Here is a 25455-nt window from a genome sequence, read left to right on the forward strand (position 1 = left end):
TTGGAGTTTGTGTTCCCTTAGCTCTGCTCCACACATCCAGCAACTGGAGGAGAGGAAAGCATAAAGGCTAGAGATAAGACCTTTGCCTCTTGTCTTGAAAAGGCTCTCTTAGGTCGCTACATGCCTAATGTCAGTGCCTTATTGCATGCTGAAAGTGAAGTTACATGACTGTGAAGCAAGTTGCTGCCAAACTGAGCACTGCCAGTCTCAACTGAAGCAGTGCTGAAACTTCATTGGCACTGAGAGAAATAAAACCTTGCTCAGGACATCCTATGTGGTAAATTATCAAGAAAAAAGGAAATCAAGCCAAAAGCTAGTCAAAATGAGTTCCTCAATCACAGGTCATTTTTTTATCTTCTTATCTCTGCTTCAGCATTCTATCTGAAAAGTGGAGATGATATAGCCTCACCTCAGAGGCATATTACAAAAATTAATCCATTAATGTTTCTTAAACACTTTGATTGCCAGAGGAATGCTCACAATTACATTAATAATTCTGTACTCAGAGTAGGATTTGAATAGTAAGCAGTAAGTCAGGCACAGAGCCTTGTAGGGAACGAGGAGGCAACAAAACATTCAACAGCTGTTTCTTAATTGAGCCCTGCTCATCCTATGTGTGGAACAGAGCAAGGTACAAGAATGAAGTAAGAGAAAGCACAAAAATAAGAATGTGATCACAGCCCCAGAGACCATAATATAATGCACAGATACTGAACCTCAAACTAAAATTTGATGGGCTCTTTTAAAAATATAGAAATAACAGATAAATTCTGGACTCTGCAGCCCTAACAAGTTTTTACAGGAAGTTTTTTCTAAGATCAATGCCCAGCACAGGTGAGTATGTCATATATTATTTACACTTACTGTTTTGTGCACATATAGAAGGATGCAAGAAATCCAAACAGTCTTTCAACTTGGGATATATAAATACACTTATCGTTTGGAAGTCTGTGTATATCCCACTAAAAGAAGCACTGAAAATGATGGCTTTGCCTTGCAAAGCCGACAGATTCTTTAGTGGAAGGCTTACTATAACACTGAATATGCTAACTGGAGATAAACAAACTGCAGAGAAAAAGTTCATTATCCCTTCTTCCAAAATTACCCGTTTTGCTGTTTCAACCAGAGAAGCCGCTTCAGTCTTGCCCACTTGTTGCACCATTTTGTAAAACAAGCCATCTTGTTCTTGCAGCAAAATGTAAGGTTCACCATATTCTTTCAGTCTTCCTGCATCTAAAACCTGTTAAATCAGCAGAAACCAACATGTTAACATGAGAAACTCAAAAACAAATGTTAGAGACTACAAGCAAGGGTGGAATGTATGCACTTTAAGTGCTAAGATGAATTTTGTATCCTGAAAATGAAGTATGTCCTTTTCAAACTAGCATAGCACTTTTTCAGTTTATAGACCTGTTGTACGATTTTAGAGTGCTCTACAGCCTATCCACCTATAGGAATCCAATGCAAAGTTATGCAGAATATGGAAATACAATGTTTGTGAAGCCAACAAAGCAGATTATAAGATTCATTGTGTAAGAAAGAAACACAGAGGCCTAAAACGGGCTCTGGAGGAAAGAGCTGTGGGTAAAAACCACGCAATAACCACCAAGACGGGTAAGGGAGAATAAGCAGGTCTTTTGGGTTAGAGGAGGTGAAGATGTAATTAAAGAAAATGAGGGTGTTACTGAAAAGATAAACAATTTCTTGCATCAGTTTTTGCCAACTACGTACTAGAAGGACACTTACCCTGAACCTATTATTTCTACATAAAAAAAGATAATATGCCACCAGGGACATAGGTACCCCAAACAGAGGAAGGAAGAAGAAAAAAACCAACAAAGAAATTAAAAAGGCATTAAGTCAGTAAGCCACAGAGGATATATACAGTCAAAAATATCAGAAAAATTTAAGAATAAGCTGATTGAACCTCTAAGAAAATATTCTCCTACTAGTGACTCCATTTAAGGGCTGCATGGTAGCAAATATCACGCTTACATTTTGAAAAGCCTTACGGGATTCATTCAGGGAACTTTTAGACTAGCATATATATTTTGAGATAAGACAGCAATATAGTTAAAACAATCATTAAAACATAAGTAAAAGACAGATCACTGGTAGAATTTGTTCTCCACAGTTTCAGCAAAAGTAAGTTGCACGTCACAAATCTGATACAATTCTTAATGCACCAGAAAAAAACTAAAGGAGAAATGGTTTATATGGATTTCCAGAAAGGTATCTGGTGTAACTAAATAGCTGTGCTACAAGGGACAAAAATTTTTCAAGAACCTGGACAGAAAACAGAGATTAGAAATAAACAGTGCGTTTTGCTTTGTGGAAAGCTGAACAGGTAGGAACAGGTAGGAACTGGTGGGAACCACATCGTTCTGGTTGATGTGGTAGCTGTGTATGTGTTAGTCATCAAAAAAAGGAGTTATCAGAAAAGTGACAAACCTTCAAATGACACAAAAATGTGCAGGTGAGTCTAGACCAGAGGAGATTCAGATACACCTAACTAACCTAAGAGAATGAGAAACACAATAGCAGGGAAAAGTCAATATTGACAAATGCAATGCACTCAAATACTTAAGTGGCTTATAAATTAATGGTATTGACTCAAGAGAGAGATTTGGGTATCAGTCTACAAGTTCAGTACTTTAGTCTATGTGTAGGAGCACTGAAGTTAAAAAAAAGAGAAAGAATTTATGTGAGAAAACAATTAATTCAGAAAATATTTTTGTTCTTACATAAATAAAAAACTGCATACACATGGCATACTATTGGAAAAGACTGCAACAACAGAGGGACTTCAAGGACTCATAACCCAAGCCATAATTGTGGTGCACATACTTCTAAGGGGAAAAAAAAAAACCAACAAAAAAACTAGAGCTGTTGATTTCAGGAAAGAAATGAATAAAAGGTATTATAAGGACAACTTCCAAAATAGCAAAAATAGGTTGCAAACTTCTGTTTGAAAGAAGAAACTCCAATACGCTTGGAGACGAATTCAAAGTCCTGTGAGGAAACTTTCAAACATGCACTTTGCCTGTGCAACTGCTTAAAGCAAAACATCCTGATGGCCAAGAGCTCCGCAGATCAAGTGGCCTGGACCCCTGTTAATGACAAAACCTGCGGTGAAGTAGGACAGCTGAGCTGATCCTTTTGCCTGCACTGGTGTGAAAACTATACGCTGCTGAGATCGCTGTCGACTTGTTTGACACCAGGGACCCGGCTCCAGGGGAAAGTCACCCACACCTTCGCTTCCAGTTCAATTAAGTACCTGGCATTTGAATGGAAAGTAACAGCCAACAATTTTATACATTGTATGCACAGAAACCTGTACGAAGTTATTTGCTATTTTCAAAAGCTTGTCTCTTAGAGCACCCAGCTTATACTATGATTTTCCTTTGCTAGCGATTTCCAATACTGTTTGGTATATAGTTGAAAAAAATGCTCGTGGAAAAATGTTAAAATATTGGTAATATTGCATAGCACAATATATAATAATTTAATATACAATAGATGCAGTATTTCACCCGCAAAGGTATACTTGCACACATGTTGATTTTTCAGTGTACTTAGTCCTATCCCATTTAATCTGAATACTTAAGGATTAATTACAAATATAATTTTAATCACAATATTTTGTATACTACAGTATGTCACAGTTAAGGACAGCTTCCTTAAAAATGCAATAAATTAATTCATCATATACAGTTCAGCATAACAATTAAATTGGGGTGCCACAGCATAGGACACCTCTGGTGCCTTGAATAAGTAAAGTTTTTTTCAGCATAGTGTTAGATTATGTAACCACTCCTTAAGAAAAAAAAACAAAAAGCATCTTCATTAAATGTGTCTCTCACAAGAAAAGAACTACAATAGAAAAGTAGAGGGGTTTTTAAAATTTATGTTACTGTGGTATTCAAATTTTAACATTAATTTTGCAAATATCTGAAACAACCACAAACAGGGACAATCTTTCTCCTCCAGAAAACCTGGGAGGGAAAAAGGAAAAATTTATTCTTCCTTGACAAGTTTTAAACAGCTAAGTCCAGAAGATGAACAGATAGAGTGAGTGATTTGTGTCTAGAAAAATTCCATTCACATTTTAAACAAACCATTAATCTATTCGTATCATTTCTTGGGGAACAGAAACAAACTTGTGTTATGAAAATAGACAGAAAAAACATAGGGAAAACAAGCCATGTTACTTTTTTAAAAAATCTGAAATGAAAAAATAAAGAATGAAACTGAACAGACAATATCATTCCTACAAGTCAGGAGCACTCTATAAGCCCTGTTCACCAAGGAAAAACACTGTTTCTACTAACTGCTGTCATCTATGAGACAATGGAGAAAGTTTATCCTGGTTTACTTGGTACCTATATATTTATATATTTATACATTTATTAAAAAGTGCTTAGACAAAGAGATAGGTACTCTTCTTTGAAGAAATACGTGCTGATAAAATTTAAATAAATAAATAGGTACTTTGGCTAAGGCTTTGCATACTCTTACTCACTGACTCCAAGCCAAATTAAAATCATTAGGACTTCAAAAAGCCAGCTAATCATTCAGGAAAGGTGGAATCTGGTGTTTACCAGCCACATATTTTCCGATCAACCTGCATGCAGCGCTTATCACTGCACAATACAACCGAATCGAACCCAGATGCGTTCCAAGGCAGTTGTACCAGTGGAACTTGATACAGAAAAGCCAGAGAAGCTTGTAGCTGGTGAAATCAGATCGGCAGGGTGATTATGGAGGACACGCAGGCGCACAGGATGCTGAATCAGACTGGGATTTCATTATAGACTTTAACACAGATATGGAGAGAGGGGGATTTTGGACAAACCTTTCAACTTTTCAGCTCCTTGGTCCGACTCGTTGTAAAACAGACCAAATAAAGACTCATAATCACTCTGTGGGAGTTAACTGCCTGTGAAATACTCAGACAGACCAGAGTAAAATAAAAACAAACACAAAACAGCTATATAAGCCCAAAGTAGTCATACGTAAACCAGGGTGAGATTCTCCACTGTTTTGCACTGGCAGATTCTTTTACCTCACCTGCACTGTTCTTGCCTTTGTAGTCACATACTTATGACTTCAACAGGATTTTCTCAAGTGGCAGAGTAACTCCAACCATACAAAATGTACAAAATTGGCTGCTGGTGATCATGCAAAAGAAAGCAAGCAGGAAACTTCTTACTCAATGGAATTTGCTCATGTCCTTGCGTAAGGTGAAACTTCTCTTTACTTACAGCTACCCAAATCATCCCTACTCAAGCAGTACTATTCAGACATCTTAAGTTCAAACAGGGCTCAAATGCTATATTCTTGAGTAAAATCCTCTCATGCCACCTAATTCCACTCCATCTAATGTTTCATCCTGGTTGAATAGTCTGGGGCAGTGACTGCTCATCCCAGCTGTGATTTTTTCAGAAGTATAAGCACCATGTTGGGTAGAAGGCAACATAGTTTTGAACAGCACTTTGTTTGATGTAGAGGCACAGAATAACATAGAAAGAGTGAGATTAAAAACACAGCAGGGAAGGACAGAGAAACAGAAAAAAAGTATTTGAATTTGACTGAGCTGCAAAGGCAAACATGAAAATGGAGTATTAGCCATTTAAATGTGTTGCTTATGTTAACTCTAGCTAGCACAGAAGGACTATTTGCCTATGCCACAAAAACGTTGCTGAACTAAATCTGTATAAGATTTAGCAACTACAAAATAGTTGTCCATTTTGCCTCATCTGTACCCTACCAGGGTATTTACCTCCACTTTGCCTAGGTCCCCCCCCAAAAAAGGCCAAACTTTGCAGTATTTCCATTCCATAGCTTCATAGTTTAACGTATTGACCATGACAAAAAAGCAGGGGACGGAAGACAAAAAGGAAAACATAAAATGGTGAAAAACAAATCAGAGATCTATTTCACAAAGAAAAGAGAGAAACTACACCCAAGATAGTCCAGTTTCCAGCAGAGACCTAGGCAGCAGAACCAGGACAGCACCTTTTCTGCCTGCTGATTCCTGCAACTAATCTATATTGTTCTGTTACACAGGACCTTGGAAAAGCAAACATTCATTTTGTAATGAATTAAAATTTTGTGTGTGGATTAATATAAGTGAAAGAAGTGTCATTAGCTGCAGAAAGAGAAAGAACATGGACCTTTAAAACCACTGTAACAAATACCATGTACTGATGGCTATCCATAGACACAAAAAAGAAAGTTCTAAATCCTGCATTTTCTAACTTTCAGCAGCAAAAGCAGACAAACCAAGAGAACAATAGTTATAAAACATTCTGAGAAAAAAAACAGTCCAAGGTTGGAAGTGTTCAGCAACAGAGGAGGGGGGCATGGGAATTTATTTCAATTATTATTGAGGAATGACTAGTATTCCTATTCACGTTCATCTTCACCATAAAGCCAGAGGGAAAATGGGACATTTAAGAGTTGATCATAAATGTTTTTATTTCCTATTCAAAAGGAAAATAATTCAAGCAAATTATCTCCTAGGGAATACATCTGATTTAATTTAGACTTGGAGAAGACATCACCAAACAACAAAATTATTATTAAAGTTCAAAACTCCGCTAGGAGTACAACTTTGAACAATGTTTTCCTCAGAGAGCATACATCAAGATGATCTTCAATAAAGTCCTGGGAAGAAGAGAATATTCAGGAGATGCTTCTGGTTACATCATATTACAAGAAATATATTTACCCAAGACAATACATAGCTTTGTGGGAAAGAGTCAACAGCCTGTGCTCCAGTTGGCATTAAGTTCAGATGCAAGCATGTTCTGCCTCTTCCGTCTCATCATGGTTTGTCAAAACAGATCAGAAACATGTACATACTTCTCTAAAGAATCATTTATAAATATCAACCTATCTAAACAGGTTTGCAAACATCGAAGAACATTGAGAAGGCTGCAAATAACTCAGGAAACATTTTAAAGTTGGGTTTTTTTTCTTTTTAAGGGGTTTTTCTTTTACTTTTTTTCCCCCCCTCCCCTCTTTTTTTTTTTTTTTAATTTTTGATGGTGGAGCTTTGTTTGGCTGTCTTTGAATTTGGGGTTTTTTTTTTTTTGTTTTGTTTTTTTTAGTCTTCAGGTTTAATCTAAGCATTCCCCAAGCTCCTTCAGGGTTCCTATACAAATTACTCTACCAGTAACTCCAGACAAATTTGGTGTCAAATAATGTACATTTCATAGATCGTGTGTACAAACAAAGCAGAGCACACTTGGGCATTTACCTTCTTATAATCTGAATTATTATTTTCAGACTTTCCAAATATTTCACCTCAGCAGAGCTTAACTTTGCTGCAACAATGCCAAATCTGCCACTGGTCACTGGGATTTGACATGTACCACCCACCCACCTTCCCCTGCTTCACAGAAAAGGCAACTTCAGACATGTTGTTCTGTAACCAGAAATAGTGGCTTTCTTTAAACTGAAATTATTCTTGAGCTATAACTTAGGGAAAATTGAGCATGCAGCGCTGCCTGGTAAACTGTTCCACATATAAGTTATCTTTATTTTTCTTGCAGAGGCTTAAACATCTACCTTCTTTTTCTCCATCTGATGGCACGCCATTGTAAACTGGCTGAAACATTGTGGGAAAAAATATCGATTGTGTATGTAGTAATGAGTCTTATTCTACTGATAATCATCCAATATTAAGTCCTTCCGTATCTTGTTGGAGGAAAGAAACCTGTTAACGAGTCACTGCAGATGTTTCTTGTATTGTTCGGTTTCCTCACCTCAAAACACCTGATATACCAGTGCAAGTTCAACCTTTCCCTTAGAGAGTGTGAAGGGACCCTCATGCCAGTTCTTACCAACAGCTGTACATGCTGACAAAACTCTCCCTTGGTCAATCAGTAATGACTGTTTCCATCACTGTAAAGCCAAATTTCTCAATCAGGATTGCAGAATGGCTCGAATGTGGCCCTGAAGTGATAGAAGATATACTTCAGCTTAAGAAATCCCACTCTTTAATAAGGCTTTTGAGGGTCTTAGAAAGTTAGATAAGCTACAAGAATATTATACTTTTCAAGAGGTTAAGGAATATTGTTGCAGATGACTGGGCATGTCTCTTGGTTTTATCAGTTTCTGATGACAATGAACTTGTGGCTCAGCTGCCATGCACAGAGTTTTACCTTATCAGAAACGCTCTGCTGAAAGCATCAGCCATCAGCATGTCCTGTGCTAATTTGCTTTTAAACAGTAATACAGTATTTTGGAGAGAGCAAAAAATCATTCTCTAAAGATGTGTTACTATTTCTCATATGGTCTGGATTCCATACCATTGTCTTTAAAGAAACACGATCCAACCATCCTGTCCTTATACTGATGGAAACACATTCACACACAAATGCCTGACAGAATGAGAGATCAAGGTTCATCAAACATTGGCTTCACTTCCTGCAGAAATTCAAATCCAGCTCTTCATTTGAATGCTCCCAGCTGAAGTACTGCCTCAATAATTAGTTGTTTTATTTAGGCAAAAGAAGAATCTTGTTGGGCAGCCCTCTTGAAATGGGAGCACTTTTTAAGAACTCAAAGATGCCAATGTTTTGGAGAGGTGTGGCTTAAAACTGGCAAAAACAATCAACAATCCTAGTATCTTTTCAAGCTCATTGGGATTTTGACTCATTTTAGACACAGCTGGGCCAGGTGTGATATTTACAGCTGTCACAGACACTTTATTTCAGCTGACAACACTTGCTCTGATACATGACCATGGCACACAGCTCAGTATTTTATGCAAAACCTGGCCTAAACATCAGTATAATATCTTTTCTTAATGGTAAAGATGCATAAATTGCTCAGCTTTGAAAACAATGTGTTCACTGTTCATATTTGTTGAACTCAAATATTAAATTCCTAGAAAGAACATGGAAGGATCTGGTTTTCCCTTTTGGTTTGCTAAACATCAACCCAGTTTCAGAAGATCTGGGAGTGGTGGGAATTGCCTTTGTTCAGATTCAAAACAAAACTGATCATTTCTGAAAATTCCCTTGCTAAATGCTCAGCTCTTCCAGAAACTCTGCAAGTCTTGAGTTACCAAATGAAAGGAAAAACCTTACGGTTCCCAGGCCCTCTGCTCTCCATCAGTTGGCCAGATGGGCTCCAACACAGCCAAGAGCCAAGTAGGTAGGTTGGCATTAATCACACACACCATCTGGTGGAACTGATTAAAACTCCGAAGAGTCTCCCTGAAATATTTCATCAACCCTTATAGTTAAGTGTTGAGATCTTTCCTAAATTTTCACATTTCATTGTCTGGATCCTGAAAATCTGGACAATTTACCAGTCACCTTATAGAACACATGTAAACAAGCTATGTTTTTGCTGTGTACATACTGATATTCAGGTATGCTGAGACTAAGTACTCTTTCACCTCCCCTCTGCAAGGCATCTCACCTATCACCATTAATTTCTATCTTCTGCTCCATGCAGGTCCCCTTCTGTGATGATCCTTCATATTCTTATCTTAGCATTTCTTTACCCAAGAGACTGGTCCCACAGAACAGCTGGGGTTTTTCTTAGGTTGAATAAAAAAATAATAAATTTAGTTCTAATATTCCCTAGACCATATTTTCAAGACAGAGGCTTAGTCAAAAAAGGAGTTTTATTAGTGTTTGTTCCTTTTGAATAATGACAGCAGGTGCACAAATATGAATGTAGCAACTTTACTGTGGATTACCCGATTCAGATCCACAAGGTACTTCAAGGTTTCTATGAATAATTAGGTGCCTAAGTATCTTTGGAGACCTGATCCCTAGTTTTGAAAATTTGGCTTTCATTCAAGCTACTATAATCCATTAAGCTCCCTTTATAATCTTTTAACAGAATAGACTTCAATAGCACAAGTATAATATCCAATAATATTTCACCACACTCCAGATACTGAGCTAATATAAGGTCAAAAACCCTTTAAGCTCTGTGTTACAGAACAATAAAAATACCCATTTTATACCCTTGCAGTTCTCCTACTTTAGAATTCTGAAGGACTAAACAACAGCTCTGAATGTAGCCCTAATTACTTCTAGTTTTCACAAAGTTTCAGGTTTTACCATGCCGGGCTCCAGGAAAATTTATGGTCTTGCCAGTTGACCTCTCATAGACATCTTATGCACTTGAGGGCCTGCATCTGACAGCAGGTAGCTCTCCACCAAAGAAACAGTCCTACAGGTACGTACTTAAGATGAGAGTCAACACCAATGGTAACTCGCACAGTTTTCACAAAGAACTGTTCTACAACTAGGACTGCACATTTCTGTATCTTGTGACTTACATAATACCCCCTAAACAGAATGTCTAAGATTCACTGTAAAACACATTTGTTTTCCAGCAATGATATTTAAATAAGTGGCAAAAAAGCCACCAAAAGAACAGCCAATAAGCCACAGCATTTACGGCTTTAACTCAGTACTACTAACTTAAATGTACCACCACTACCTTCCTATGTTTTCCCCATCTCCATCTGAAGCTGGGCCACTGCAGCAAAAGCTCACATGAAGGTATCAGTAGGGCAGCTGAGGCTCCCCAACTCCTTCAAGAGCTCTGCTTCTCACTGGGCTGCAGATTCAGACTCCCTCATGCTTATTCTCCCTCTAGCTTCATGACTCTTGCATTTCTGGCAAGACAATGCTTCAAAAGGAAGGGTGGAGAGTGGCCTTAACCTGACTGCCCTGTGTACGCTGGTGGGCATGGCATCTTCCTGGGAATGGGGAGTATTGTCTCCAGGCCTCCTCAGACGGAGGACAATGTAGAGCACAGATTTCTGCACTTCCTGGAAGAATGCCGTCATACCCATGCTAAGGAAAGGCAGCATTGCCATCACTATCATGTTTGCTTAGGTGTCTATTAACACCATTGCCTCATCTCGAACTGGATGGATGCAGGATAGTAATATGCAACACTGAGTCAGATACCAGAACTCTAGAGAGAGACAAGTGCTCAGACTTTGTCTACTGCATAGCATTTTCTGTCTAGCTGTAGGTGACTCCCCTTTCACCATGCAAACTGCCTGGATCTCTCTCCAGAGTTTCCCCTTTGCTTTCAAGATGCTTACACCTACTCTTGGTGGACTAATTGCCCTGCTGAGGTTAGATGTCTACGGTGCATGAAACACGGTGCCTGGTTTATGAGGCCCAGATGTTCCACCACGGTAAACGTAATGTCAGAAAAATGAGAACAACTGAACGAGGGAGGCTTACCGGAAAGACGTGGGAAGTCATTTTCTATTGACCAAAAAAACAACTCAAGTCTGGCTGTGAAGTACATTGTATTGTTACCCTGAATATTAGCCATTTCAGAATGTAACCACAACAGGTTTTCCCATAAATAAATCAAATCTCTTCCCATGATTCTCTTCATCAAAAACTTCCTATTTGAATGACAGTTTTTAATTACTAGATCAAGTTCTGCTTGCATAAAGAGTTTCCATTTCAAAGAAGTATTGCACTGATATGAAAAGTCTCTGTGGAGAAACATCCTTGTCCTTGGAAAATGCGCAAGTTTTGACTACTCTGTGGCTTTCCTACAGAGAGACCATGGCATAGCATATAGAGCAAACAACTGCATCAGGCTCTTGCCAGATGCATATACTTAATTTGCTACTGATCCACTATGTCCCTGCGTGAGCTGTAATTTCTGTATGCTTCTGTTTTCCCCACTGTAAGAGCACAGTCTCTAAAAAGTATTTCTCAACCTGGAGAAGGAAGCAGAGAGGAGGGGGAGGAGTGGGTGATGGGGATTTTACAAGATCCCACTGGAAGTCTTGGGAGTGGTGCCTCTTGGCTGCCCTAGGCTGCTCCTGGCTGAGTTTCGTGAGCTGCAGATGCAATTTAGGTAAAAGGCCCTCACCCTCTAAGGTGAGGACAGGACAGAGAAGCAGCTGTTGTGGTGGTGGGGAAGCTATGTGGAATAAGGGGCCAGCGGAGCAAGACTGAGCTGAGCTTCTGCCAGGATTTGCCATCACAGAAGAGGCAACTGCAGCATTTATCCCATCTTCCCCTTCCGCCAGGGAGGGGGGCAGCTGCCTGTGCCAAAGAGCTAAAACGGGTACTGCTAGCACCTGACGGGAGGAGTTACAACTTGGGTTCTCGAACTAATGAAGAAAAAGGAATGAGAAAATGTCCTATGAGACTCTGGAGCAGCACAGAGGGAAGAAAAGAAAAAAAAGCAAAAAAAAAAAGCAAAAAAAAAGCTTGAAAACCACTGGATTATAATTTTATGGTAGTATTATTTGATGGTCTGACTTTACAAGTCTTTCCAACTTTGGTTCCAAAGATTGTATGGATACTTCCCTATCTCACCCAGGTGTTTGAAGTTTAATTAATTAATGTTTGTAAAGAGCGTTACAATTTCCAGATGAAAGGTCCTATGCAAGTGCAATGTAGTATTACTCATTGAGGTGATTGGGTTAGAGAGTATCACGTTACACAATACAGCTCTTCCCTCAATGATTTTAAGCGTTTGAAGTTCTGATAAAATGTGTTTATCACTAAGATAGATATAATGGAAATACTCTTAAGGCGTGACCTGGATTATGAAACCAGAGGTATGGTTTTGGGAATGGAACAGATGAGAATTAAAACAACTCCTGAGGCCAGATTTGTCTACAGTTGTATAAAATGTATTCTGTTCTTTTTTTTTCCTCTTCCAGTAGGCTTTTCTTCTCTTCTAAAATAGAACCAGTTATTATGATGGGTGTGAGCAGACATGCAACAGTTCACGTTCAGTTCCTATTTCCATACTCATCCAACATGACATTTTCTCATGACTTTCTCAAAATTATTTTTTGTTCTAATTTTTTTTTTTAATGTTTGGATTCACCCTAAAGGTGAACACTTTCTTTTTGGAAAGTTCTGCTTTAACCAGCAATCACATTGAATTAAATTAAAAGCTTGTGGACAACGCCAAACTGGGGATTGCAGTCAATACACTTAAGACAGGGTTGATATTCAAAGCTACTTAGATCTAGACAGGCTAAAGGAATAGGTCAGCATGAACTTCATGACACTCCACAATGACAGATGCAAAGTCCTGAATCTGGAATGGACTGACCCCCTGCATCGGTAGCAGCTGGGGAGTAATTGCCTGCGCATCAGCAGTGCTGAAAAGGAGGTGGGGTGCTGGGGTTCAGTAAGCTAAACAGGAGTCAAGCAGTGTGCCATGGGTATCAAAAGGAGTGCAGGTCAAGGGAATTGCTTTATTCAGCACTCATCAGATCAGATTTGGAATACAGTGACCAGTTTTGACCCCTCAGTACAAGAAAGACGAGAGTGAATTGGAGCAAGTTCTAAATAGGGTCACCAGGGTGGGTCAGTGGACTGGAGCACTTGACCTGTGAGGGGAGGCTGACGGAGAAGGGCTTGTTCACCCTGGAGAACAGATGGCTTCAGGGGACTTAACAGCAATCTTCCCATACCTACAAGGAAGTTACTGAGAAGACAGAAGCAGGCTCTTTAGTGAGATACACAGTGGGTAAACAAGAAACAATTGCCATAAACTGAAGGGAGGCTTCAACTGGATATAAGGAAAAAAAGATTTCATGGCAAATAATTAAGCATTGGGACAGGTTGCCCAGAGAGAGTGTGGAATCTCCATCTTTCAAGGTTTTCAAGACCCAACTGGAAAAAGCCCCGAGCAACCTGATCTGAAATTAGTGCTGACCCTGGTTTGAGCAGGAGGTTAGACTAGAGACCTCCTGAGGTTCCTTTCAATCTGATTCAATGGGAAGGGAGGGAAACTCTAGTTTATGTTCAGGTTGTGTATAGTTGTTCAGGAATGGGCTTGGACTTTCATGATTGAATTAGAAGAGTTGAACAAGTTTGCTGAAAATTTGTTTGAAAAATAACTTTACTCATTATTTGTCAAAAGACAGTTGTTAATATTCCAACTGCCAAGTTCCATCTTTGTTGTTCTTCCCTCATTTTCTGACAAACTTACCATGATAGCAAACAACAGAGACCTGGGATGGCATATAAAGGCATTATTGCACCTAGCAGTCTCAGTTAAAGGAGAAACAAACCCAGGATTTTTAATAATACTGCGTAATGGAAAAACAATGCACTTCAGTTTGTGCATTTTCACTCTTAAAAAAAGAATCTGCATCAAGTTAAATTTGTGAATTACTAACACACATTATTGACTAACCAAATTTTAAAATACACTCAAAGCTTTCTTTAGCTGAGTCTTCTCAATTTTTGTGATATTTAAGTAAACGATTAATTTTTCATGAATGCTGTTTTTATTGTATTCATTAATAGTTAGTCTTCTAAAGGGATATTCTTTTTCCTTGCATTTTTAATGCACATTTTTCTTATTCTTCCAAAATTCTTCTACATTCTCACTCAGGCATTACCATGCCTGAGTAAACCAAGTAATTAAAAGTGTAACAAAAGCACACCTGCCATAACTCTGATCTTTCTAAATATGCAATCATATTTCTGATTTGTCCGGGTACAGAATCAATAACTGAATAAGGATGTCAAGAAAACAGGTTTGTTAAGGGGTCACATACGTCAGTTTCCTCCTTTTTTCTGTTCTACGCTTCTCACCCTCCTTTCTCCCCCCCAAAATTACATAAATCTGTAAGAAGATCAAAATGGAGCAATGTAGAAAGAAAAAATATTTAAGAAAATATTTAAGAAATAGAAAAATATTTAAGAGTTACTAATGACTGCGGACTCAAAGGCACATCTTGCAAATCTGTTCCTCAATACTCTAAAGAGGTCAAAGGCATTAAAAAAGACTGTATTAGACAACATATGAACATAAATGGACTTTTAGGAAACTAGAAATCTTAATAGTGGCTAAACAGAAACAACATAAGGTTAAGAATAATGTACAAACTCTAAAAATGCAGTAGAGTAGCTATATAGTTGGTAATAATACCGAGCAGTTTGAGGAGAAGGGCAATTTCTACGCTTTGTTCCAATAATTTTTGGCAAAAAAGTAAATAAAGCATCTAGTTTTCATTACAACTGCATGATATTAAAGGTAAAACTAAGAAAACATCTTCATGGAAAGAGCATTCTGTGCATAACATGTTAATGGTAGTTAACGAACCAAAACCCACAGAAATCCCTTTGGACAGCTAACAAACACACACAGCTATTAATCAGGTCACAGTTGTTTCCTCACAAGTCTTTTGTTCACTTTAGTTGTAGAAAACACCAACATATCCATTAGACCTGTGGGGAGGTATTCACTAGCGAAGAAAATATTTATTTATTATACGTTAAATGCTTGCAATTATATGACTACTTATGGCAGTTCTGCTGGTTTCTGTCTTTGTAAGTAAACTATAATCATCCAGTTCACAATCTGCTCTATTCTACTCCTCAGAACACCACTCACCTCAGTAGATCCAATTGTTTCATTTTGTGTACTTCAGGCAACCATTGTAACTCAATCACAGATTTTAAAATGTTTTGAGCATCCAGTAAAAAAAACATGGAAAGAATGAACATGCTTCATTTTCACAAAAAAAGAGTTGAAGAAAGTATTTTTTTTTTTAAGGTTACCACTGAGAGGTGAAGGGTGATTTCTGCTTGAAGCCCAGTTAAATTTGAGTTCACTCATGAACACAGTTTGCCCATTATGTCAGTTACTTCATTAACTGACTGAAGAAAATGCTTGCAAAGGGCTCCTGTTCCTACTGCAGAAAATTGCAAAACTGCAGGCTGCACATCATTTCAAGGACACAAACCAGCCTGATTTCCTGAGAGCCTAGGGAAAACCATTGCCTTTATGAAAATAATCAGCAAGTATTTCCTAATTTCTATGTGTGTGCAATGTGCTGTGGGGCAGACAAGATGGCAGAGAAGGTATTTCACAGTGGCAGTGTATATCACTGCTTTGTTGGGAACAAAGATGGCAGAGGCTGCTGGATTGGTGGTATTTCATCTTTTCTGTTTGAACCTTGCCTTAGAAAGCTGGCCATGTTCATTACCTCACCAGTCTAGTTCCACTTCTCCTACCACCACCCTTGCCCCAGGGCAGCTGCTGCCTCCTTACCTCCATGTCTCCTGCCCCAGAACCTCCACCACTTCCTCCTCACACATCCCACACCACTAACTATTGTCACTGCCTCCCTCAGCCCACCGAGACTGAATTAATAAACCTGACCGAATCCGGCTGACTCTGTCCAGAGCCTCTTGGGTGTGGCTCCACAGGCTCCTAGTGCTGGCAGAGTTTATTTGCTCAGGTCTGCTGCTGCACCTCACCTGCAATGGGTTCATGCCTTGCAGGTTGGAAACCACAGGGCCAAACAATGTAAGAAGTCTTTTCAGGTCATTACTTCTACAGTTTTATGAGTTGCCAATCACAGTAACTAGGATAACTAGGTTAACTAGGATAATTCTGAAGTACGACTTAAACCTCTGCCCACTTTTGGATCAAAATTAAGAAGAAAGAGTTAATAACATTATTATTCTTCTTCAGGAAAAAAAAATAAATAATTTTAAGCAGTTAACTCTCTTACCATAATCCTGTCACTGTCGATAATGGTGTTCAAGCGGTGTGCAATGGTCAGCACTGTGCAGTGAGCAAACTTTTCACGGATCGTCTTTTGAATGAACTCATCTGTTCTGAAACACAGCAAGAGAAATGCAGACAAAAATTAGATGTTTGCATTGATAACTGAATGGCAGGCAGATTTTATGACTTCATAAAACATGACTGTATAGCAGGAAATATGCTTATGAAGTCATAACAGTGCTTCTTCCTCTTGCTATATTAGATAACTTGGAGGCATATCATGACACATAGTCCAAAATCTATCCTCCAATACTTGAGGCGGAAAGAGTTTCTTCTTGCACGTAGAGCAGTAGGTTTCATTTCAGGAGACTAACTTCCCAGGCTTTGATTACAGAAAGAGGAAAATTCTATAGAGTCAGGTATTCCTACAGATTTCTACACTAAAAAAAAAAGGTCACTTATTTTCTTTCAAGCTTTAGTTTGTCCAAGCAGCAAAGAAAAGTTGGTAAAAGTAAATATCCTTCATTGCAAACCAACTGAAGAACAAACACAAACCAGCCTATAACTAAGGTTCTTGATTTCAACTGCAAAAGGGGATTAAACAAAGGAGGTGGTTGGTAATCTAAACTAGGACTGGAGTAGCTCAAGAACTTGAATATAGAAAAAAGAAAACTTGGCATATTCCATAAATCAAAAGCATTAACTGGAACACACAACCCAAGGAAAGGGATAAAAACTTTCAAATTAAGAACCTCGACCTCCCATATGAATTAACCACCTAAGAAAAGGATATCAGGAGGAAACATAAGACTCGTAAAGAATGAAAACTAAGCTAGAGCACAGACACTGAAGTAGAGCGTTAAAGTGATAACTGTCACAAATAAAGCTGAGAACCGTGAAAAGGAAATAAAATTATACCGAAAGATACACAAGACATTAAAATGTTCTTTAGCTGTATAAAGAAGCATTAGGGCAAAATAGGTGCAATACTCATAAAACTGGAGATTATTCAAGTAACTAACTGTACAAGAGAAGCATTGACACCACCTAACTTAGAGCATACCAGTCAGGATTAAATGTGGAAATCTATATAGTCCTCTCTTTAGTCAATGAAAGGGAAAAGGCATGGCTGAAAGGTGAACTGGAGCACCTGATTTAGGCAGCCATCAGGTGATGAATGCCCTCTAGAGGCACCTGACAGCCCACATTGCACAGGAAGCCTTGGCTCCCAACCTGGACACAAAGCCAGGCCATGTGAACACTCACATATTGACCACCAGCCTTCAAAAAAACCGATGAGTGGTGACAATGGAGAAAAAGGTACAGAAACTAAAATTCTCACCCAAGATAGAAGGACGACACAAAGAACTCAAAATATCCTGGGGTTAATTGGACCAAGGAAGCTCCAGCCTAGAAGTCGGGCACTTGAAGGCATGGGTCTCATTTCCAGGATTTCTATTAACACGTGACATTGTACTTTTATATATAATGACTGGAGAATAATAAATGCTGTAGATAGAGTTAAAACAAGACAAAGGAGATACCTGGATAAACTGATATATTTAGGCAGCCATGTTAGCTTCAACCAGTTGCTTGCAAAGCCTTAATTCTTCAAATTTTTAAAAGTAACTGGAAACTCAAATAAAATACAACAAAGATTCATGCAACACATGTCTTCCTCTAACAAATTATTATATTTTAGACAGAAGTAGTACTCTGCATTGAATCTGTCTGCACATGATAAATATTGGGTGTAGCTTCATAAATTAAGCAAAAAGAATGGTTCTGATGCCACCATGTCAGGAGGCACTAACAATAAAAAGTGGACAAAGACAACTTTGGAAGAACAGGATGACTTAGAGGAATGGAGTAACCATTAAGTTTCCACAGTAGAGAGCACAAGCTCATGCTCTGAAGGATTGAACATAACTTCTATTACAAACTAAGTTTAAGCAATCAGCATGACAAAGGAGTAGACAGATCCCTGCTGATGACAGGACGAATCATCAGAGAGAAGGAAGACATAAACAGTTAAGTAAGAGTTCCCATGCATGCTGACTGTCATCTTCATATGGGGACAGAAACGTTGAAGCTCTGTCATGAGCTTAAGACTGCAGCCCAGAACCTGGTTCTCTGAGAAGGCTTGGCCCTTCTGCTCCTACTTCCTAAAAGAAGCTAAAGAAGCAGGTGTTCCTTAACTCCTCCTTTTGAACCACGGCCAGTATGCAATCAGGGGAAGAGAGGGGAAGAGAAGTCAGGACAGAGCCAGGCTCTTTAGCCCTGTGTCTTAATAGTCTCCTTAAGAAAAGGAAGTTGTTCATCGTTAATGTCCCACATGACAGCAATACTAGTGTTTTCACCCCAGTGTTAATGCATGTATCTTTTTTTGCTGTCTTCTCAGCAATGCCTCAATGATCTGACTACTCTTACTTTCAAAAGAAAAAAATCAGAGCCATACATGAAAACACTCAGTAGGGAAGAGGCTTATATAGACAGCAGGATGTGTTCTCTGCAATGGTTAGAATAGCAAAACAGAAACAAAAGGTTCAATACTCCCTAGAATTATGTAAAGAAAGCCTTTTTCTTTCTTTATAGTCAAGCTCAAGGTGAGGTTTTCTGCAGAACTACTACAGAGCACAGAGAATCATAGCTTGCTCAGGAATTTCGAAAACAACTTTTTAAAGGGCTCTAAATGATTTGTAACTCTCAGGTTATTCCTACTGATATCTGAGGAGAATGCCTCATCCTTGAACATCCCTGTCCTCTGCATTCATTTATTATGCCTTCCTTTATTACCTGCATTCCTTACAGCGCCACCTCTTCCTATATTTACAATAGAAACCATTTCTCATTCTTAGATAGATACTATCAAATGATTATCTTAAGCAGGTATTTCTTGAATATAAGCTTATCCCTAATAAGAAACTGCTGGCCATATTGTGGGTGTGACAAATGTTTTAAAATGAGACTACAAAGTAATCAGAAACAGACCTAATAGCACCATCTTCAAATATCACGGTATGAAATCTCATGCAGACATGTCAGCTGATAGGGATTCAACCAGATCCTCTCTAAGGTTCATGGTAGATCTTGGAGTATAGTTTTTGGGGTGGCAGGCAGAAGCACCATCAGTACCCTCCAGGAGAATCTCAGAGAGAAGGTAGGAAAGGCAAGAAAATCTAAAAGACTAAGAAAAGGATCTGTGTACAGAATTACGTGCTGACAGAGTGTAGAGACTATATCACATACCAATTAGAGCTGTCTACCCTCTAGAAAAGTGCCAAAGGAAGCAGCATTTCTGTCCTTTTTTCAGGGCATAAATGGACCCTTTGTGGCACCTACCCACATTGAGAAAGGGGCCAGGCAAGCGCCAGGTGATTCCATCACCCACCTCAGTGGATCAAACCCCATCATCTTTCAGGCACATTAGAAACCAAAGATGCAACCTGAATACCAAAACCAGGGCTGCTGGATGACAAATGCTCAACCCTAATCTGATTATATGAAAACGGGAACCACAATACTCCCCATCACAAGGAACAGTACAATAAGAAAGCACAAAATGGTGGTATAGCTGTCCCACTGGCACCTCGGGTTGAGGATCTAACACCAAGTTTCACAGCAACCCAAGGTCTGGTGCAACCTGAATTAGTTGACTGTGTAAAAAGAAAACTATCTAAAGAGCAAGAATAAATACGACCTGAATAAGAAGCAACCAAGCTGCTGAAAGGAATACTGGCTAAGCCGTTATCTTCAGCCTAACGTCCTCCTGCGATTGCCCTGGAAGCGTATCTCACTCTATACAATTCCTGAGTGGCTTCAGGTAATTTGTCCAGAAAAGAAACAGTTACAGATAGGAGTTAGATGTAACGAAAGGTTAAACCTTACAAGGTTAAGCTGGCTAATGAACTGAACTATGTGCAATGGCTGTTTTTACCAGACTCCATGAACAACCAATGTAAAAACGTGGCAGTGGACCGGTCCCAAAAAGTTTTGTCCTCTATAAGCAGTAAAAATCCAATTTAACACATAATACCGTAGTCAGCGCGCAGAATGCTTAGTAAGTTCAACTTACTCAGTATTTAAAAAAAGTCTCAATTACTAAGGATTTTGTTTCAATGTATCACCAAAGCGACTACAGAAAGATTTTCAGCTCTTCTGCTCCAGATTTCATACAACTTTACAGAATGGTTCAACTGCTTTAAAATGACTCCATTCTTCAGGGTGAGAATGCCGGCTTCAGGACCAAGAAGATAAGATCAAATTAAACATCTGTCAGTCATCACATAAAACATGCAAGTAGTTTGACTTAGGGCAACCTTCTTTACGGCAAGCTCCTCCTCTCCTGCATGGCACCGCTGACACTCCTGCAGCATGCAGAGCCACTGGTAGCTACAAGGAGCAAGGGGGGAAATAAGGGTACATATGAGAGCTGGAAGATGTAAGAAGGATGGAGAAGGGTGAACTCCAAATTCCTTCCCTTCATTCCTTTGCTCAGCTTCACCCAGCAGCAGACAAGAATGGCCTAGCTAAGCTGGCGAAATATGGCGGGGAGTCCCTCAGCCCTGAGGAAGGTACACTGCACACTTCTCACCCTGCTGTCGCATCCACTGCCTCATGGCATCTCCCCCTCCCCTCTCCTCCTCCCACCCCCAAACCCTGCCTTCTCACGTTTGCTTCCAGGTTGAACTGGAGAAGGGACACGGTTGCAGCAGCAGTTGAGGCAAAGAGATCAAGAGCCAGAAAAACAAAGAAAGACAGAGTATCTCCAGAGCCGGCGGCAGCTCCCCATGGTTTCCTATCCCAGGTGCTTGATACGATGTGTGCTTGCCGCCAGGCTAGAGACAAGGGTGCCAGGTATGGGGGTTGTGCATCAGAAGAGGAGGAGGTTTTCCTTACGTGCCAAAAATGCCTCTCTAACTGCTCAGTTAAGCAACCCACATCAGCGTTTCCTGATGAGCGTCCCATCAGATTGCACAGCTGCAAAATACTCAGCTCTCGTTATAGCAACACATTAAGGAAAAGGTAATAATGACTGTAATGCAAACTGAATTCAAAGAAGAAGTTCTAAGTTATTATTTGTATTGTTATGCCTCGAGTTGATACAAACAAACATTTACCTTATTATAATATATATTGCAGCACACATTAATCAAGATCAATTAAATGGATAGTGCAAGTTGAGAACACACACATGTGAGATGCCAAAACAGGGAGGATGAGTAAGATGGTATTAAATTTCCACAGCTATGATTAATCACAGTTAATCTATCAGAGCTCAGCCAAAAATAAACTAATAGTCCAAAAAAAAAAAAAATAAAAGAGAACCTCTGGGAAGGGAATGCACTTCTCTAAAGATTTTAGAAATACACTGTCAGCTGAACTGCAAAGCTACCCTAGTGGCACCACTTCTCCCCCAAGAAGATGTTATAAAAATGAGTCACGCCCAGATGACATACAAAATCCTTAATGCATCTGTTTGAGGGACTTGCTGTGTTATTGTCCTCTTTGGACTTTGAGTTCTCCCTCAAGCCATAGTTTGTTGGAACTATATATTCAGCTCAGACTAATTGATGCAGTACGTTTGCAGTATTGTTTCCAAAATACTTCCACCAGCGTTTCAAATGTTTCAAAAATTAACAGTGGGGGTACTTAGCTATTGGAACAATTTAACAAGGGTTGTCATTGAATTTTTTTTCTATTGAGGTTGGATGTTCTTCTGGAAGTACACTCTAGTTCAAACAGGAATGAATTCAGGAAAGTTCTGCCGGCCTGAGTTATACAAGCAAAATAATGAATGATAAATTAGTCCCTCCTGTAGCTTTAAACATCTCCAAATCTCTTCTGCAATTCTTCTGGTGTTTAGGACAGCCTACCTTCCCCCTGGCCCCTATTTTATCTGTAACTTATTACACCGGCATCTTGAGATATCCAAAGGGATAGCAGCTCATAACCAGAAGTATCCCGTTTTGCTTATAGCCATTTTTCACCTTTCTAGTTTTGGGGTTTTTTTCGGGGAGAAGATGAATTAAATAATCTTTATTTATTTACTTCCACAAGACATTTCTTCTAGAAATCAACAGAACTCAACTTCTTTCATGGCTATTCTGATGTTACTGATGTGCATTTCCAAGGAGGTTCTTGTCTTCCTGTCTATGGCTGCAGGATAAAAACTTTGAATATTAATTTCCCTACTCTGTGGAATACATTGAAATTAGGGATATTTCGAGCACTTAGTTTATATCATCTGCTCTGTAGCCAAAGCTCAACCACCCCATTTTGAATAGACAATTATGATGCTATGACTAAAAACATAAAATAGCAATACAAACTACAAGAAATATAAGGCATTTAAATTAATGCCTACACTACAGATGATCATATTAGAAGAAAACCCAGCTCATCTTAACATGACAGACTTTGTTTTTACCTTGGGTCCACATTTGCTGTTGCTTCATCAATGATAAGGATCCGATTTTTTTTTAGAATCGCTCTGGCAAGACACACCAGCTGTCTCTGACCAACACTAAAATTAGACCCAGATTCTGCCAGCTGGGTCTCCATTTTATTAGGCAGATCTTCCACAACCTCCTTCAGTTGCACCTGTTGACATGTCAACATACTGTAGGATGAGTAACTCTCTTTTAAATCAGCTATTGTGTGTCTGATGACACAACAGTAAGTATGCAAGGATTATCTTTTATATTCGGACACAAAATGAGTAAGTGCCAAGTTGGATTACACAGTGTGTCAGTTATTAGAATTCTAAAAACATTAAAGCACATTGTTAAGAATCTATTACTGTTCATTAAAACTAAGATATGAATCAAAACGTAACCAAAGCATCATCCCAAAGGATAATTTTTTCATAAAAGACTTATATAACAATATACATGTCTACACACTCATACACACACACACACGCACACAAAGGTCTACCTTTTTCTATCAACAGTTATGCCCTTATCAAACCTGATGAAAACATCTAAAACCTATCGCACACAAGCACTGTAGTGTTATTTGGCTTGTAAATATCAGATGTACATTATTAGATTTAATAAGTCACCTCTTCCAAGGCATTCCACAGCTCTTCATCGGTGTATTCGTTGAAAGGATCTAAGTTTTTCCTCATAGTTCCAGTGAATAAAACAGGCTCCTAAAACCCAGTAAAATTAGCATTCCATTATAAACACAAGTTTTATATTGCAATAGGTAATTTAATAACAATCAGAACTAACCCATATCAACAACAGCACAGAAATATCCAACAACAAGCTATCTTTTATGAAACGCAAAGACGTATTTCACAACAGCACACTTAAAGGGTGTGCGGGGGGAAGGCAAGTGTTCAACCAGTCTGTATGAAGATAATTTACTAAACAGGACAGGTCTGTTTGCAAATCGCTGTACACAGTTATGTCGGTACTCAGACGGGCATTTACATGCCACTGTTTTGATGCCACAAGCTATATATATATATATTCACACTTACATGAAATCATTGCTATCCTCCTGATATTGTTAATGAAAACCAGCAACTACCACTGTCAATGAGCTCACACTCCTAAATTACATTAGGGCAGTTTTGAAAATTTGGTTTTGATGCACATAAACCAGAGAGGAATCAAAGAGCTCACAATGCCTTTCTGGTTTTCCTTCTCTATTTGGTTGTGGTTTTTTTTTTTCATTTTGTACCATAAAAGCCCTTCAATTTTACCACCAGAGCCTAAGAGGAACAGCTTTCACCATTTCAACACAATGTTTAAACCTACACACATAGAAGTTAATCTATACTGCCACAGCATCAAAGTAAACTTACTTAGAACTGGAGCACTGCTGGGCAAAGCTCTAACTCAAAATACACCAGCGAGTCAAATCAGTACCTTCTCGCATTCAGGTACCAATGTGGGTTTACCTGTGGTCAAAGCAAGTTTTGTTCTACTTCAGTTCCCAGTCAGATCAATAACAAATCATTAATAAAACTGGCACAAATCAAGTCACACTGGATAATGTACTGTTTGAGAAGCGGGAAGACAACTTTTGGTCCAGAACTCCTTAAAAAACAGATCAGTACTCACTAATGTGAGTTGCCAGACCTGAGAGCCATGCACTGACACGACTTTAGGGCTAAACTCCTCTTCATACCACACATAAAGACAACAACAACAAGTCAAAAGCTGTAATAGTGCTAATCATAAATGGAGACCATTCATCATGTTGTCAGTCTTCTTTAAATTGCAGAAATCTTATGCAAAATGTTTTCTTTTTTTCTCCTCTAGGAAATAAAGTCTAAACTTACATTGGATAACTTCAGCTTACTCCGAGATTAACCTCTGTTTTGACTTACGCCCCATCTCACCCTAGTGACACCCAGCTCCAAAGGGCTGCAGCAAATCAGAACAGAATTTAGACCTTAACCCTTTTATTGTGTCTTCATTTCTAAACCACTCTGAGTGGCATAAAAGGATTAACATGCCACAAGCAATGTAAAAGAACGTATGCATTTCTTGACATAACATGCCAATTATTTGAAAGTATCTGTTGCATTAGCAACATGTCCCTAAAAACCTGTTGAATTAACAAAAGGATTTAATAAAAACATTAACAGGTTAAACAACATTTTTCTTTAAAAACACCTAGAAAGTAATTTGTTTAACAATACATATTTTAATATACCATTTGGTGTGTTTTGAAGGTATTATTACGTTTATTTTCCTTTTCAATCCATTTTTATAGGTTGGCAAAATAAGAGGCTGAATTTATAAAGTGTTCATAACTATTATAAAAGTCCTAACAACATACATGTACTGCAACAGAAGATAAGGATATTTTTTTAATTACCATTTCTGACACAGATTATTATTTTAAATAGTCTGGTTTATGAGAGGAAAGTAATAAGACAAACCTGTAAATAATTGTTGTAAAAATGCTTGCAGTCAGGGAGGC

At 38.7% G+C, this 25455-nt stretch overlaps 1 protein-coding gene across 2 annotated transcripts in view; it reads right to left on the reverse strand.

The window, feature by feature from the left end:
• Window positions 1-25455, reverse strand: part of ABCC4 (ATP binding cassette subfamily C member 4) — a 151821-nt gene that overhangs the window by 4924 nt on the left and 121442 nt on the right. For both annotated transcript variants that reach the window (XM_059818482.1, XM_059818476.1), the window contains 4 exons: window positions 23576-23665; window positions 22940-23112; window positions 16514-16619; window positions 1106-1240 (listed from right to left, as the gene is read on the reverse strand). In XM_059818482.1, coding sequence (XP_059674465.1) covers window positions 1106-1240; window positions 16514-16619; window positions 22940-23112; window positions 23576-23665 — 504 coding nt within the window. The remainder of the gene's footprint in view (window positions 1-1105; window positions 1241-16513; window positions 16620-22939; window positions 23113-23575; window positions 23666-25455) is intronic.

This window comes from Gavia stellata, chromosome 1 (genome assembly GCF_030936135.1).
Source record: "Gavia stellata isolate bGavSte3 chromosome 1, bGavSte3.hap2, whole genome shotgun sequence".
Lineage (NCBI taxonomy): Eukaryota > Metazoa > Chordata > Aves > Gaviiformes > Gaviidae > Gavia > Gavia stellata.